Source organism: Thermobia domestica, chromosome 1, assembly GCF_964235325.1.
Source record: "Thermobia domestica chromosome 1, izTheDome1.hap1.1, whole genome shotgun sequence".
NCBI classification, from domain to species: Eukaryota; Metazoa; Arthropoda; class Insecta; order Zygentoma; family Lepismatidae; genus Thermobia; species Thermobia domestica.
In genome coordinates, this window is record NC_137454.1 from 227,245,558 (window position 1) to 227,262,301 (window position 16,744).

The 16,744-nt window shown below is 32.2% G+C and overlaps 1 protein-coding gene across 2 annotated transcripts in view; it reads left to right on the forward strand.

Annotated features, from left to right (window-relative positions):
• Positions 1 to 3,408, forward strand: part of LOC145694435 (phospholipase B1, membrane-associated-like) — a 41,988-nt gene extending 38,580 nt beyond the window's left edge. For both annotated transcript variants that reach the window (XM_081770667.1, XM_081770658.1), the window contains exon 8: positions 3,198 to 3,408. In XM_081770667.1, the coding sequence (XP_081626793.1) occupies positions 3,198 to 3,391 (194 nt within the window). In that variant the 3' untranslated portion in view covers positions 3,392 to 3,408. The remainder of the gene's footprint in view (positions 1 to 3,197) is intronic.
• The last annotated feature ends 13,336 nt before the right edge of the window (positions 3,409 to 16,744 follow it).

Consider the following 16,744-nt stretch of genomic DNA (forward strand, 5'->3'; position numbering starts at 1 on the left):
TATTAGGAAGGCCAGAAGAAGAGAAACTATTAAGATGTATCTCACAGAAATAGAGAAATAATAAACAAACTGGATCCAGTTGATAAGGACGTAAGTCAATGAAGAGCTGTTGTGAATGCAGTATTTAATCTTCGGCTTCCATAGGTCATAGAGTAAGTAAGGTTCTAACCTATTTATGCGCAGTTACACTGAGAAACAAGACCAGGACTGTAGTTCAAAATGATTTTTAAAAATGCGAAAATTAAACAACTGGAGATAATGAGGGGTAGGCCTATTATTTTAGAATAATATTCCAAATTATTCCAACTGAAGCATATTCCAAATTATTTAATTAACAAGTATAAATAGGAGACCGATTAATTTATTCCATTTATTATTGAAAGTTCTGTGTATGGCTCCACGAACACATACCATGAGTGTATTTTCCCAGAGGTTTGCTTCAGTTTAGTCTGACAAACTTTAGGATAGTATTTTCAAGTACATAAATTTTGGTCCGCTTCCTTCCGAAAATTAGTACCCTAGTGTTTTCAGTGCAAGATAGGCTCATATCTTTTGTACATATTTCTTTGAATTATTTTAACAAATTTTATGAATGTATCAATTTGTTCATTTATTTGGTGTTCTACCTGAAGGCACTCTGACTAAAATAATTACAAATTTACGAGGATTTCTTAGATAACATCGAAGCTTAATATGTTTACGCACATCAGCAGTTGAAAGTAACAATCACTTTCTGGCATGCATCAGCACATTAAGCTTGGATGTTTCACCCGTTAACAGGCCAGTAGCCAGCCCAAAAATTTAGGAGGGGCCCGGCTGAAGTTAGGGAGGGCCTGATCCAACAATATTATAATTCATCACCATATTATACTTCATTTGCAAGCCTATCGTGAAAATTTTAGAGGGGGCCAGCAAAAATTTAGGGGGGGCCGGCCCCCCTAGACCCCCTCTGGATACGAGCCTGCCCGTTAATACGATCGACACCATTGTCCGAGAACGCCGAGATCCAGTCTTGGCATGGTGTTTTCACCGGAAAGCATGTTTTCAAAAAAAATAAAAAAAAAATCCTCGTAAATATGAAATTATTTTTCTCAGTGCACATTCGAGAGCAATTATCTTAAAGTAGCTAGTTGAATCACTAAGCGCTCAGAGCAGCCGATAGAAAATTTCTTTTTTCATGTAATATAAAAGGGAAAAGTTATCAATTGAGGATTATCGAGATAAGGTGAATAAAATAACTAGATAGATATTCGCTTCTACACGCCTATTAATATTGCTATGACATAAGATATTGTAATATTTAAAACTTGTAAATATATCAAGAAGGAAGATCTTTGATAGTGGATTCTTGGTAGTGATCTCACAGCAAGTTATCAGTTCTGCATCGCGTCATGTGTTAGTTAAATTTGATTACTGAGGAATAGTTTCATCGATTTAAACTGGAGTTGATATTAAAGTAACTGGTGACTTATTAAAATATCCTACCAAAATCCGTTGAAATCGGTCCGAAGGCTAAAAGAAGAAACCGATACATTTTGAGACTTGAAAATGGTAACTGTAACAGACATAACATTAAATTGTGATGTAACCTCAGAAATAATTGGAAAGTACTCGTGTAGAAGGAAAGGTTAGATCAGTAGCCACTTCACCAGTGGTTCGCCGAAGATAACCCACCAAGTAATTATAGCTGGTAGGTGTTATTCCTGTTTCGCTGGATGGTTTAAGCTATCCAATTATCGCACACTTGGACAGTTGTCCACTTTCAGAAAAAAAACTATGAAGGGATTTTCCTATGTACTCAGAAAGGAATTTTCTCCATTTAACTTCCCATTTATCCTTTCGACCGACAATAAAAAGGAAGAATGTATGGAGCTCAGTAAAAAGAAAATATCAAATTCGAGATTTCAACGAATTTACCTTATATGCCGGAAAAGGGATTTTTAGGTGCCTGGTCGTCTTTTCGTCTGGGCGGGCGTTCGCACAATGTAAACGTATTCACTTACCTAGAGACCATACCGTTCAGCGTACCATAGTCTAAGTTTAAGGTAATTATATAAGACTCTTCAGTTTCATACAGCAGTAAAATAGATTTAATTGTAATAGTATTATACATTGCACTTCTTTAATGAGTATCTCTATTCATTCGCTTCTCCACGTGTATCTATCATAGTTAACGAAATTAGATCGGGGTTAGGGATTTAGTTATTACATTGTTTGAGATTCTAAGATGGATATAGTAATATTCTACATGAAGGTATAGACTAATGCTGCTCACGAGATGAGAAATTTATCGTGTCATTTCGATTCTCGTCTCAAAGTCAAGACGAAAAGGACACTTTCAAATTCGAGATGAGACGAGAAATTTGTTGAGTCTTTACCCAAGTTTTACATCTCAAAGATTGTTTTAGTGTTGTATGATTCATACACTGTTAAAAAATAGTTTCTTAAATCTGAGAAACCGTTTCTTATCTGTGCACCGAGAATATCTTTTCTTAGAAACAAGGGTTTAAAACTCTCATCAATGAGAAATGAAGTAAAGTAGATGAGGTTGCATAAAGTGAAACGAGAAAATATACTGTTACTTTCCGTATGAATGAGAATTTCCAAATCTCATTTCTAAGAAAATATTATCTCGGTGTACTGATAAGAAACACTTTCTCAAATTTAAGAAATTATTTTTAACAGTGTAGTATAAAAAATATAAATTGATCAAATGATTCTACAAAGACAGTGAAAGTCATTTATCAAAGTTTAAAGGTACACAAGTCATTGTAAAACACATTCCTATAATAAATATGGTTTAAATCTTGTTATATCACACCTTACGTTGACCTCTCGTGATACAGAAGGGTTTTGACAACTTCTAGATAAAATTAAGAAACAACCCTAAGAAGTGTATGTAAATTTAGGAATTAGACGAGGAACGTTTTTCGCGAGACGAGAAAAGGTTTTCGTGAATCGAGACGAGCAGATAAAGAATTGTTCCAAAATCGAGAAGATACAAGATTTCTATAAAATTTACGAGGCAAGATGAAAAAAAAATCTTATTTCTCGTCTCATGTCGTTTCGAGAGTAACATTCCATCTTTATTCTTAATAACATTCTTAATATTATTTCTTAATAGTTAAATAAAAACTTTCAAAATTTATCATATTCCTAAATAATAAAATTATTCTTTCTCTTGTTCTTTTGTGCAGCTGCCAACTCTTTATGGAATAACATGATGGAACCAGTTGGTAACAAGACTCGTCACTGGGAAACAATGGAGTTTGAGCGATTCCTTTGCCCATCACGGCAAAATCCTTACATCTTCACGACCAAAAACTCCCGAACGTACTTCAGAACAAGGAGACAAAAGATATCTCGATACACTGGATTTCAGTATAATTAACTTTTTTTTTTTTTTTTAACAGAAAAAGCAAATCAGACAGTATTAAGTTTGGTGAATCAAAATACATGCAATTAATACACTACTGTACATCAGCAACGTTTCTCAAACTTTCTTCAAGTGGGGATCATTTTTATTAGTCAAAATGTTCTAGGGACCAATCTACTTTCGTCCTCATTTGAAAGAAAATTTATCGCTTTCTTTGATGTTTTGAACATATGCTAGTATACTCATTTAGTATTAACTACGATTTCTTATATTGGTATTAGGAAAAGGATATATATATATATCTTTGCCGGATTTAGGGGGTACACCGGAGAACGTACACCCCACCTTCGTTCTGAATATACGGTATCTAAAATGAGAAACTGGCAGTGCAAATAACAATACTTTCCTAAAATTTCATGTCATGTTTCCGTTTCGGGCTTAAAAGAAAGCGGTTTTGCTAAACACAATAGTTTAAGTCAGTTCCTCATACACATCACAGATACCTAAAAGCATTTTAAAAAATTAAATTTGATTCAGATGTACTGATTGTTATTGGTGCACCCCCTCAGAAAATCCTGGATCCGGTCACACACACACACACACACACATATATATATATATATATATATATATATATATATATATATATATATATATATATATATATATATATATATATATATATATATATATATATATATATATATATTGTATATATTGTATATATTTCATAATTTAAAATTACCAACAATATTTTTTATAATAATACATGTATATGAGTCATTCCATGTCAAATCACCTAGAGCAATGTGCTTCAATGTCTCAGATTCTCTTCAAAATTTTTTCATACATAAATACAAATTAAATTATGTTAAATTAATTTTTTCCGATTTTTTGGATGAGAAATGGGCTGGGGAGAAATTTTTTAAAAATGTGAATTTTGCTTCAATTCCACTTACCGACACTCAGCATCATGGAACTTAATAACCATAACTTCCTTATTTTTGAAATTATTGGGCTCATCCAGGTGTCAAATGGAAGCTTAATTTTCGCTCTTTTAGTAGATCTTTCAGCTTGCAAAAGGTTACACTGTCAAACATTAAGGGGCATACAAAGCAAATTTTAGCGTTTTTTACTAATTGTGCCGTTGCTCAAAAGTTACAACTATGAAACCTTTGAAACTTTTTTTGTATATTCATCTTAACACGTACACGATATGGTTAAAAAATAAAGAGGGTGTTTTTTTTTTTTGTAGTTTTGTAATTATTATTTTTTTATGTACAGAAATATACAGCTTTAAGTGTTGTTATAAATTGTGTCATTGCTCGAAAGTTACGACTATGAAACTTTTGAAACTTTTTAAATAGAATCATCTTAGCACATACATGATATGGTTAAAAAATAAAAAGGGTGCTTTTGGTATTTTTGTAATTATTATTTTTTGATATTTTACATGTATGGAAATATACAGTTTTAAGTGTTGTTACAAATTGTGTCATTGCTCGTAAGTTACGACTATGAAACGTTTGAAACTTTTTAAATAGAATCATCTTAGCACATACATGATATGGTTAAAAAAATAAAAAGGGTGATTTTAGTATTTTTGTAATTATTATTTTTTGATATTTTATATGTATGGAAATATACAGTTTTAAGTTTTGTTACAAATTGTATCATTGTACGTAAATTGCAATTGTGTAGCTCTTGAAACCTTTTTTATAGGATCATTTTACCACATACATGATATGGTTAAAGTATAAAAAGGGTATTATTGGTATTTTTGTAATTATTATTGTTGTATGTCAAAGTGCAATTCATGAATCGCTCTGGCCCTTCTATATTCTACTGGCTAGAAAATGGAGACTTTTGTTGGATACCTTTTGAAAATATCATCTGGAAAGTTCCTGTTCCATCTTTTACAAGCCAATCAGCCCGGACTTACACAACTTAAAGCAAAGTTAAAAGAAGACATCATATCATCAATGAAAAGAATGAGCTGTGAAATATAGGACACAACATTTTGTATGTAAATCTATGAAATTCTAAGAAGTGTTACTGGTATGTATGTTTATTGTTTTCATCTATGTACGTTAGTCTATTATTTCTTATTTCTGTTGGAGCTCATCCGTGGCTAAGCGGTTAGCGTACACGCCTTTGGCGTGGGAGGTCCGGGTTCGATTCCCGGCGGGAGCTCATGTGGTTCGGATTCCACGTTAATCAGTAGGTCCACGTCTCATATAACCTCGCTGCTGAACGGGACGTTAAACTCAAACTCAACTCAACTCTTATTTCTGTTGATAGGGTTTAGCTTATATTTTCCATTCACAAAACCGCAAGATTATTACAAAAAAAGTATCGCTAACTTTTTAAACTTTTTGTTATTTAATCATACCTAGTAAATGCAAACTAATCCAATAAAGAGTTTTAAAATTTGATAGTTGTAAGCGATTTTACAATTGGGAAAAAAGTTAAAAGTCATAGTTAAAGTACAAAATATATTATGGTAATACCAAAACTACACATTTCAACAGTTCTATTTTTAAATATTTACTAAGATGATTATTTGAAAAAGTTTTAAAGTGTGACAGTTGTCACTTCAAAGTAGGGATGGGCAAAATTTTCCGAATTTGGAAATTTCACTTTACGGAATTTTTCCGAATTCCAGATTTTTCCGAAATCGGAATTTTTACGAATTCTGAAATTTTTCCGATTTTATTTTCCGGAATTTGGAAAGTAAAAATTCCGGAATTGGCCATCACTACTTCAGACAAAAGGTATAATCTGTTAACAACAATAAATCTATATATTTCTGTACATTTAAAATAATAATAATAATAATAATAATAATAATAATAATAATAATAATAATAATAATAATAATAATAATAATAACAACAATTGCAAAAATACCAAAAGCACCCTTTTTATATTTTAACCATATCATGTATGTGATAAAATGATTCTATAAAAAGAAGCTTCAAGAGTGTCATAGTTGTAACTTATGAGCAATGATACAATTTGTAACAAAACTGAAAACTGTCTATTTCCGTACACGTAAAATTAAAAAACTACAAAAATACCAAAAGCACCCTCTTTACTTTTTATCTATATCATTTATGTACTAAGATAATTCTATTTAAAAAGTTTCATAGTTGTAACTTACGAGTAATGACACAATTTGTAACAAAACTTAAAACTGTATATTTCCGTACATAAAAAATAATAAACACAAAACTACAAAAAAAAAAAAAACGCCCTCTTTATTTTTAACCATACCGTGTACGTGTTAACATGAATACGCAAAAACAGTTTCAAAAGTTTCATAGTTGTAACTTTTGAGCAACGACACAATTTGTAAAAAAAAAAAAAAAAAAAAAAAAAAAAAAAAAAAAAAAAACCTTTGCTTTGTGTGCCTCTTAATGTTTGACAGTGTAACGTTTTGCAAGGTTGCTTAGAATATACTGAAAGAGCGAAAATCAAGCTTTCATTTAACACATGGATGAACCCAATAACTTCAAAAATAAGGAAGTTATGGTAATTTACTTCCATGATGCTGAGTGCCGGTAAGTGAAATTGAAGCAAAATTCACATTTAAAAAAAAAATTCTCCCCGACCCATTTCTCATCCAAAAAATCGGAAAAAATTAATTTAGCGTAATTTCATTGGTATTAATATATATAAAAAATTGAAGAGAATCTGAGACATTGAAGCACGGTCATGCTTTAAAATTAGTTGATTTGACATGGAATGACCTATATAAGCAAAGAGCATTCACATAAGCTTTACCTTATTCCATTGTATAGTATATTATTTCTATAATCTCTATTCTTTTTCTTTGTCTCCGCTTTCTCTCATATTTATATAGGCTTAGCATTCCCATCTAATTCTTTTCCTACACTTTCTTTTATCATGGACATCATTTATTCCCCATTCCCTCTCCTTCAAATCATTTTGTATCTTGTCCTTCCACTTCATTTTGAATCTTTCCTTCTTTCTTTTATCTATTAAGTCCAGCTTTTCATTTCTTTTCCAACATCATCCCAGCAATCTTAGCCTCATTCTGGAAACTTTGAAATCAAGGATTTCACCTTAACAGTGCTTCTTCTTTAATCGTTCCTTATTCAATTCTTTCCCGTCACTTCACATAACCATATTAACAATCTCATCTCCATCATTTCAAACCGTTGTGATTGCCCAAGTTTCAGTACAGCACATCATTCCGGTCTATGGTCCTTTCTTGTCACACAGCACCTCGGTCATCCTTCTCTAGTTTATCCAAAGATTCTTAACGGCATTTCAGTTTAGTATTAGGACAACAAGTGATACGCAATTCGCTTTGATTTTATTTTTGTCTATTTTAAAACTAATATCCAATCTAAGAGAACCACAAGGGCCACGAAGCAAAGTTTGGGAAACGCTGCTCAACAGGATTTCTAGTCGTCAAGCATTTTATGTTTTTTTAATTAAGTTATAGAATAACACAATAAACATGGTCAACCAATCAAATATTCAATATGATCTCAATATAATCCTGTAAATAAGAAGCTTCATATGTGTGAATAAGTACTGAATATTTTAGCTGGCTTTTCTTCTTTATCTTTTAAATAAACTTAATTTTTAAGGCTGATGACACGTTCGACAGATCTAGGTTTCACTGCACAATCAATCTTCTCTTTAATGTATATGGTGTCTCTCTCTAACTCTCTCTCTCTCTCTCTCTCTCTCTCTCTCTCTCTCTCTCTCACTTTCTCTCACTAAGGAGAATGAAAAAGTTAACGGCAAGGACATACACAGGGATGAGTCCAGGAAGTCCGAAACCCCTGTACTCGAAATGAAATTTAGTGGGAGTTATTTTACTAATTTTAATATAATTTATCTTTATATTGAATTTGGACCTCTCCCGAAATAAATTCCTACGTACGTGCCTGGGTAACGGTATATGTAGCATTTTGCTTAAAATTGAGAAAAGTTCATAAAAGACAATTAATTACGCACCAAAAATTTTAACTGGTAAGGAGATTTAAGCACAATGATGCCATTAATCAAAGATAGAGTTGTTTGTAATACACTTTTCTTAAGAAGCTTATAGTATCAAGCAATTTTCAACTCGTTTTTCTCGGAAGCAAAATTTAAGAACTTGTAGGTTTTCACCTGTTCATATAAGAATGTCCGAAATATGTGACTGTCTTAGTACGTTTTTCAGTACTACTGAAAAAACAGAACCGATCGGACTGAACTAGCCATGTTAAAGTTGTATTTGGCATGAAAAGAAATAGTGGATTAGCGGAAGACTCTGTAAGCCCAATCCAACCTCCTGGGCCCGCGGTAGCTCAGTAGTAAAGTGTTCACCTCTGGTGCGTGGGGTTCCGAATTCGATGCTAGCTCCACCAAGTGGGCTTTGTGCTGGACAAACACAGTGTACGTAGGTTTTCTTGAGGTTCTGCCGTGTTCTCCCTTTTCCTTCATCCCATAATTTCCTTCATTGCTCATTATCACCGTCTTCCTTAGCCTACACGGAATAACCATGAAACATAAAACTGAAAGCTTTCCATACTGAACTCCCGCCTTGAGAACAATCTCAAGCATTTTATCTAACGTTCATAAATTGAAAAATCTGCTTGAAAGTCATACTTCATATAATGTTCGTTCATAGTTCGCATACCGGTTGTCCGACTAACTTCAAACTATTGCCTATTATGGGCACTATAATCATCCTGTCCTTTCCAGTGTCCGGTATACTAGGACCATGAAACTAAAAACCACCTACTCACTACAAACATACATTCTCCAGTGCAATTTCGTCCGAACTTGATTTTACATACGTGAAATTCTTAAATGCATTTTCATCAGTATATATTAATAGTTCATCTGACAATGTGAAAATAAATAGTAATACTATAACAAATAAGTGCTAGATGCCGAAAAAATGTAATTGTGACCAGAAGGTGAAGTTTCATATTTGTAAATAAATACAATAAAGTCTGAGCATTTAAGAAATATTTATGGTTAAAGCGCTGTAGTAGATATGTAAGTATAACCTATTATCTTCAAAACATGTAATAAACATGTGAAAATATATAAACCTATCTAAATAAAATACATACCATTACATTCCACTACATATTTTATTACTTTCCATATAATTAATGTAATAGTAATTAGGGGCTCGACAGACTCTAAAAGATTATTTTACTTTGCTTTGAAGGCTAAATTATTCCATTCATTTGAAGCTGAAACCAGCCAAGTGTAAAGTATGAAAACCACCAAGGTTCAAAATAGGTTTCATTTTTTTCCACAGTCTATGTCAGCTCTAGTATAACCTTGTTTAAACATACATAAGTAGAAATTAACTACAACAAAGTCACTGTCTCTTAGTATTATAATAACATCGAAAATTCGAAATAATTAATTTTCTTTAGTAAAGGGACATTGAAAACGAAACTATGAATGCATCAGTACAAGATGAGAATGTGTTCCTTAGGTCTTTCTCTGTCTCTCACTTTTGGTGAAAATTAGTGTTGTTGTTGTTGTTGTTGTTGTTGTTTGCTGTTGTGTGTGTGTGTGTGGATGTGTGTGTGTGTGTGTGTGTGTTTGAGTGAGTGAGTGAGTGAGTGTGTAGTGAACTAATCGTCTGACATATGTAAGGCCTTTTTGCACTGGGATCCCACCGGATTGACCCGAATCAGCTGAGCTGAGTCTACCGCATCAGATCATACCAATGTGTGCTGAATCGAACAGTGTTGCAGTGTTTGCAGTCGAACATAGGGGAGACCGGGGCACATTTGCCAACTTTTTAAAATTGCATGTGTAGTATTTTATCTGAAACCTATTTAGAGGTAAACAGGATATCATTATATTCCTTATACCTTTATGAACGAAGTGGAACAGGTATTTTTTCACAAAATAAATACTGATTTTCACTACCAATGGTTAAGTGTGATTACCTGACGTTGGAAAATGTGCCCCGTATGCGGGGCAAGTTGGCCAGCCTACTAAAACTATACAGGAGAAAGTGTTCCGACTACTTCACATGCTAAAACGCAGGTAATAAATCGTTGCTCTTATTGACAATGTACCTTTTGTTTATTGCTTGGACAGTATATAGAAGTGAGATTATGGTAGGCCTAATCAACAAGTTAACAAAAGTCATCATCGTCTGAATCACAGTGAACGCAAAAAAAAAAAAAAAAAAAAAACACCTCCCTTTGTACAGTTTTCGTGTACCCAGGTGTTGCATTTTGTGCACCTCACCCACTTTTCCTTTGCCTGAGAGTTGGAGAAAGGTTCAAAGCAATAAATGCATAAACAATTTTCATCATCTTCATCACTAGAATTAAAGTTTCTTACATAATAGACTATGTGGTTAATGGCAAACACGTATTCAGTAATTTGAGGGGGGGGAGGCAGGAATAGAGCCACAGCAGCTTCGATATTTTGAGGGGGTTGTTCGGACGTCATTTTTGCAAAAAGAAGAAGAAAGAAAGAAAGAAAAAGAAAGAAAAAAGTGTCAGCATAGAATAACATTAGCTTTCTTTACACACACACACACACACACCTGGCTGCGTGTCTGGTCATGGGCTACGCATTTTGTACCATACATTGTTATTTCGGAGATTTTTTTATACGGTAGGCCTTACATGCATTTGTTATAGTCCTACTACAACTAGAAAAACTGACTGAGACCGGAAAAATATTGGAATGCGTGCCCCGTATGTTGTTGGTAAACCTGCCCCATCGCTATTTTTGAACTTCAACATAACCTTGACGAGTAATGGTGTATAATATTTACAAAACAAACACATCATTACGTAAAGGAAAAACACCATCTTTAGTATATGCAATGTCAAAGCAGTATGTTTAACTCTAGTTATTTATTTTAAGTTTTAATGCAGACCTGATACTTTACACACCTTCGAAAAAATTATTTCACAAGATCTCCTGCCTACGTCAACTCAGCTACTCAACTGAAACTTGTGTAGATAGCGTGCCAAGCATTGCTGCTTCAGCCAGTGATCTACCGGTTCCTTTCACAATTAAAGCCAGTTGGAAAACGTGCCCCTATAGAAAACGGGCTCCGGTCTCCCCTATGTATGTATGCAGTCCGTGTCGGAATTATCACAGGAGTGCTTTCGGTGAGGATCCGAATGCGATTGTGAATACAAATGGGAACTGCGTACTCAACTGCTTCCACTGAACACGAAAATTTCCGAATGTAGATAACATCAATTCAATGGATCGTACCGGACCGCTGTGTAATGGATCACTTATAACGCTCCATTACAAGTCTGTTCAAGTTAAATCAAGCATCGAGATTATAATTAACATTAGTTATATTTATTTGTTTACAATTTAATTGTGAATGTTTGATGTTCATTTGTTTGTCTGATTTCCGAAGGAATTTATTCCAACATTATTTATAATTCCATACAAACATCAATGTATATACAAAGATATAATGAAGGGGCAGGAATGTTGTTAATTTTCATGCTAAGGAATTCCTTACAAGAAAAGGAAGGAAGATATGTAAAATTACCAAAATTAATAGAAAACTGGTAATTTTACAATGGAACGCACAAAGTATATATGGAAAACTTTATCATTTAAAATCACTAATCAACATATACGCTCCAGATATAGTTTTGGTACAGGAAACATGGTGTAAACCTAACATTCCATTAAGAATTAAGGGTTTTACTTGTATCAACCACTTCAGACACGATTCACACGGAGGAATTGCTACATGTATTAAATCAAATATACCATTTAAAACTATTAACGTTCAGTTAGCCGATCATCACGAGCATATTCAATACATTGGAATTCAAATATATAACATAAAGCTAATGAATATCTATATTCCTCCCAAAACAAAAGTTAATAATTCTTTTTGGAAATCTTTATTACAAAATCAGCAAGAATTTGATTATATTTGTGGTGATTTAAATGTATCTCATATCATATGGGGATCAAATAGAACAGATTCAGAAGGCCGCAGATTTCTTAAAATTCTCACAGAATCTTCATACACTTTCATAAACAACGGGGCTCCAACTAGAGTACAGAACAATTCCTTCAGTGCTCCAGATTTAACTCTAACAAAAAGAGATCATTACGTCGAAACAGAATGGTCCACATACTTTCATACGTGCAATAGTGACCACTATCCTATTATCTTCAAAACTCACATAATAAAACAGATTCCTGACAATTCATATAATTGCAAGGCACCGTTTAAATCTAAACTCCAGCATGTGGAAAAGGAAATAAATTGGACATCATTTACCAGCTTAATACAAGAAAACATTGAAAAATTAAATAGAGAACAAGACTTGTTCAAACTAATTAAAATTGTTGCTTCCAGACTATCAGAGAGAAAAAATCAGGAGCGGAATAAAACTAAAAACCCAAAACAGAATACAAATAAGAAACCAATATGGTGGACAGTAGAATGCCAAAAAAGCGTCAACAGATGCATTCAAACAATTTATAAATGTAAAATCTCCAGAAAATTTTATAAACTATCAACAAAAGAAGGATCTAACAAAAATCATAATCAATCAAGCAAAAAGACAATACTGGCAAAATTTCTGTAATTCCTTATCAGAGCACACGTCAACATACAGAATCTGGAATCTCTGGAAGAAATTCAGAAATTACCAAATTAATAATGCTAACTTGAATACAATCAACGACCTCACGTGGATTGATACCTTTCATCATAAGCTAACACCTTGCTCTGTCAACAACGACAGAATGCTACTAAACACTTATTTATTTAACAACCCAAATTCACAATTAGACAAAGACTTTACAATAAAAGAACTGGAAATAGTTCTTAAAAATATACATAAAATCTCAGCCCCTGGAATAGACGGCATTGGATTTAAACATTATAAAAATCTTCCTCCAGAAGGACTTCAAATACTGCTAAATTACTACAATAATATCTGGAACTCTGGTATTATACCATCAACATGGAAGAAAATTTTAGTAACTCCAATACCAAAAATTAAACAACAGAATGACAATTCAACTAACTTTCGACCTATAGCACTACTAAATTGTTCTATGAAAATATTTGAGAATCTTTTACTGAATCGCCTCATGTGGTTTATAGAACATTTTCAAATTCTTTCTCCTAATGTAACTGGTTTCAGGAAAAATTCTTCAACTCAAGACGCTTTGTCCCTATTGTTAACAGATGTTTACAAATCTTTCTACTTAAGGCGTTCACTACTAGCAGTATCTCTAGACATTAAGGGCGCATATGATAATGTCATATTAGATATTCTTATCAAAAAAATGCATAAACTAAAAATACCAGGAAAAATGATAAGAATTATACACAATTCTTTAATTAATAGGAAACTTACATAAAATGGAATAATTCATACTCTCTTCCTAGGGAAACTTCATTGGGTTTACTGCAAGGTAGCAAATTAAGTCCTATCTTGTTTAACATATACATTTCAGATTTAATGAAATTGAATTTACAGCCATGTCAATTGATAAGCTTCGCAGATGATGTTTTGATAAGCATGCAAACTAATAACTTCGAAAGCAGTCTTCCTATATTAGAAAGGAACTTAGACAAAATTAACGATTGGATGAATCAGAACGGATTCGAACTCAATGAAAGAAAAACTAAATTTATCATCTTTAATAGAAAGAAGAACAATTTACAATATAAAATAAAAATGAAAAATAACATAATCAATCCAGTGAGCGAAATGAAGTATTTAGGAATGTATCTTGATAGAAAATTAACATGGAGAATACACATGCAACATTTAATGTCTGAATTTATAAAATATCAGAACCTTCTCAGTTGTCTCTCATCAAAAAAATGGGGCATCAATCCTATATTACTAGTTACAATTCTTAAACAAGGTTTTATATCAAAAGTATTTTATGGTATTATATTCATGTACCACATCCAGCCACATATCGACAAACTGGAAAAGATGTTTTATTCACTAGCAAGATTGATTTATGCTCAACCGGCATTCTGCCCAAAAAGAGGTCTACTATCAGAAATAGGTTGTAATCCAAGTCACATCATTATTTTGAAATACGCACACAAATACATTTTAAATGTTCTTGGAAAATCTAATACTCCAATCGTAAATAAATTGCAACAAATAGATATAATACTGAAAAAAAGAAATATTCCGTATTCAAAAAACAGACCATGGTTCATTCAAGCATATCTGAATTTAAGAAATGTCTGTCCATATATTCAGAAAGTACCCACGTTAAGCTGTTATGTCTGGAACTACCAAGTAAATACTACGCAGATCAAACCAGTAATACCGAACTATATAAAAATTTATCACGAAGATCTCAAACAATCAATTTACCAGAATATTTGGAAAAACATCATTCATACTTTTGACGAAGATTATACATTTATATATACTGATGCTTCAAAATTTCCAAATTCAAAAGTCGGAGCAGCAATATTTATCCCCAAAGAGTCCAAAATTATCAAATACAGACTACCACAACATACTTCTATATTCGAAGGAGAAGCTTTTGCGATACGTCAAGCTCTATTATACATAAAAAGAAACAAAATATTAAAGACAGTAATATGTTCTGACTCCTTAAGTGTATTAATGACTCTAAATTCAACTCATTGGAATAAAAAGTCTACCTGGATCATATTAAATATAAAACATCTTTATGCAAATATGTCAATAAACAATTTTCAAATAACGTTTGTATTCAGTAAAGCTCATGTCAACTTAGATCCAAATTTAAATATCATCGACCTAGCTGCTAAAAATGCATGTCAAAACGGCCAAAATATGAATATTAAACTGGCACCAGAAAATTTCAAACATATTATATCAGAGTATGAAAAGACGGAAATCAAACAATGGAGACATAAAAATCCTTCTTTACCTGGAAAACTCTATTGGGAAATTTATGAAGACAATTCTACAAGTTTTTCAAAAAATTTATCATCATGGAATAGACGAGAAGTGATAATTTTCTATCGCATGTTATTTAACACTGCACTAACTCCGACCAAATTATTTCAAATAAAAAAAAAGGACACTTATCATTGTTGGTGTGATAAAGGTATTGGTACTTTGAATCATTTAATATTCGAATGTGAGTTATTTCAAGCACATCGAAACAATTTACTTCAACAACTGCATTTCATTTTGGGACATGGACCTCTCTCATATGAAAGTATTTTGGCATCCAGGAACTGGAAAGGAATAAAAACACTCATACAATATATAGTGAAATCAGGAATTGACATATAAATAAATAAATAAATAAAATAACAATAATAACAAATATCAACAACAATATACTGTACTATCTTCTTTTGGACATACTTTCAATTCTAATTAATTTTTACAAGGAAGTAATATGGAAAAGGAAAAAAAAGTAATAAAAAATAAACTCACAGAAAACCTGCAATAACCAATCAAAGAAACAAGGAAAATAAACCTAACATAGAGACTATATTACTTCCAAGAAAAACCCCACATTGAAAAAAAAATCTAATATCAACATTTGTTGCACAGCAATAAGAGGGTGCATAAGAAAAGAGAAAAAACATCTTTATATGGTGAAGAAGAAAGAAAGAAGAAGATATGATTGTTGCTGCATAATTTATCGAAAATTGAACAAATACAAACAGCTATGCAGCTAATTATTAGTTTACTGGATCAAATAATATGTGGAAAGTCTGTTGGTTCATAAACTAAACATGGAAATGTCTGGATTGACAACTTCGAAGGTCAATCTTAGGATCTAAATTTATATATTTAATTGATGTTTATGATGTTTATCCATTAATAAGGTGAACTACTCATCAGTGCTCCTACCTATGAAACTGATAGATAGCCTAAAGATGCGTTAACATATAGCTTTAAAATTCAATTCGAAACTGTGAATAAATGAATTATAACTATTACACAATGACAAACCATACAAGATCGAATCTATGTAGAGTCATTTATTTCTGAAAGCACATAAGTAGTACCTGAAAACATTACAATTAACATCTCGTACAAAGCCAAATGGTATTACGTAAAGTATAATTCTTTGAAACTCAACTGTTAATAAGAATTTAACATACGGATATATTATATTAGTCGCAGTTATGAAGAATTAATTAACCTATGAACCACAAATACAATATTCAATAAAGACAAGGAAATAAATAACAAATATAATATAAAGAAGAAATAAATAATACAAAAATAGAATAAGAAATACTATGTAATATTATAAAATACGTTATTGAATCCTTAAAAAGTAACGATTCTATCCCAGTTCGTGGGGACATAAATTTGCAAAATTTACGGAAGAAATATGTTATTTGATTTCGCAATAAGATTGTAT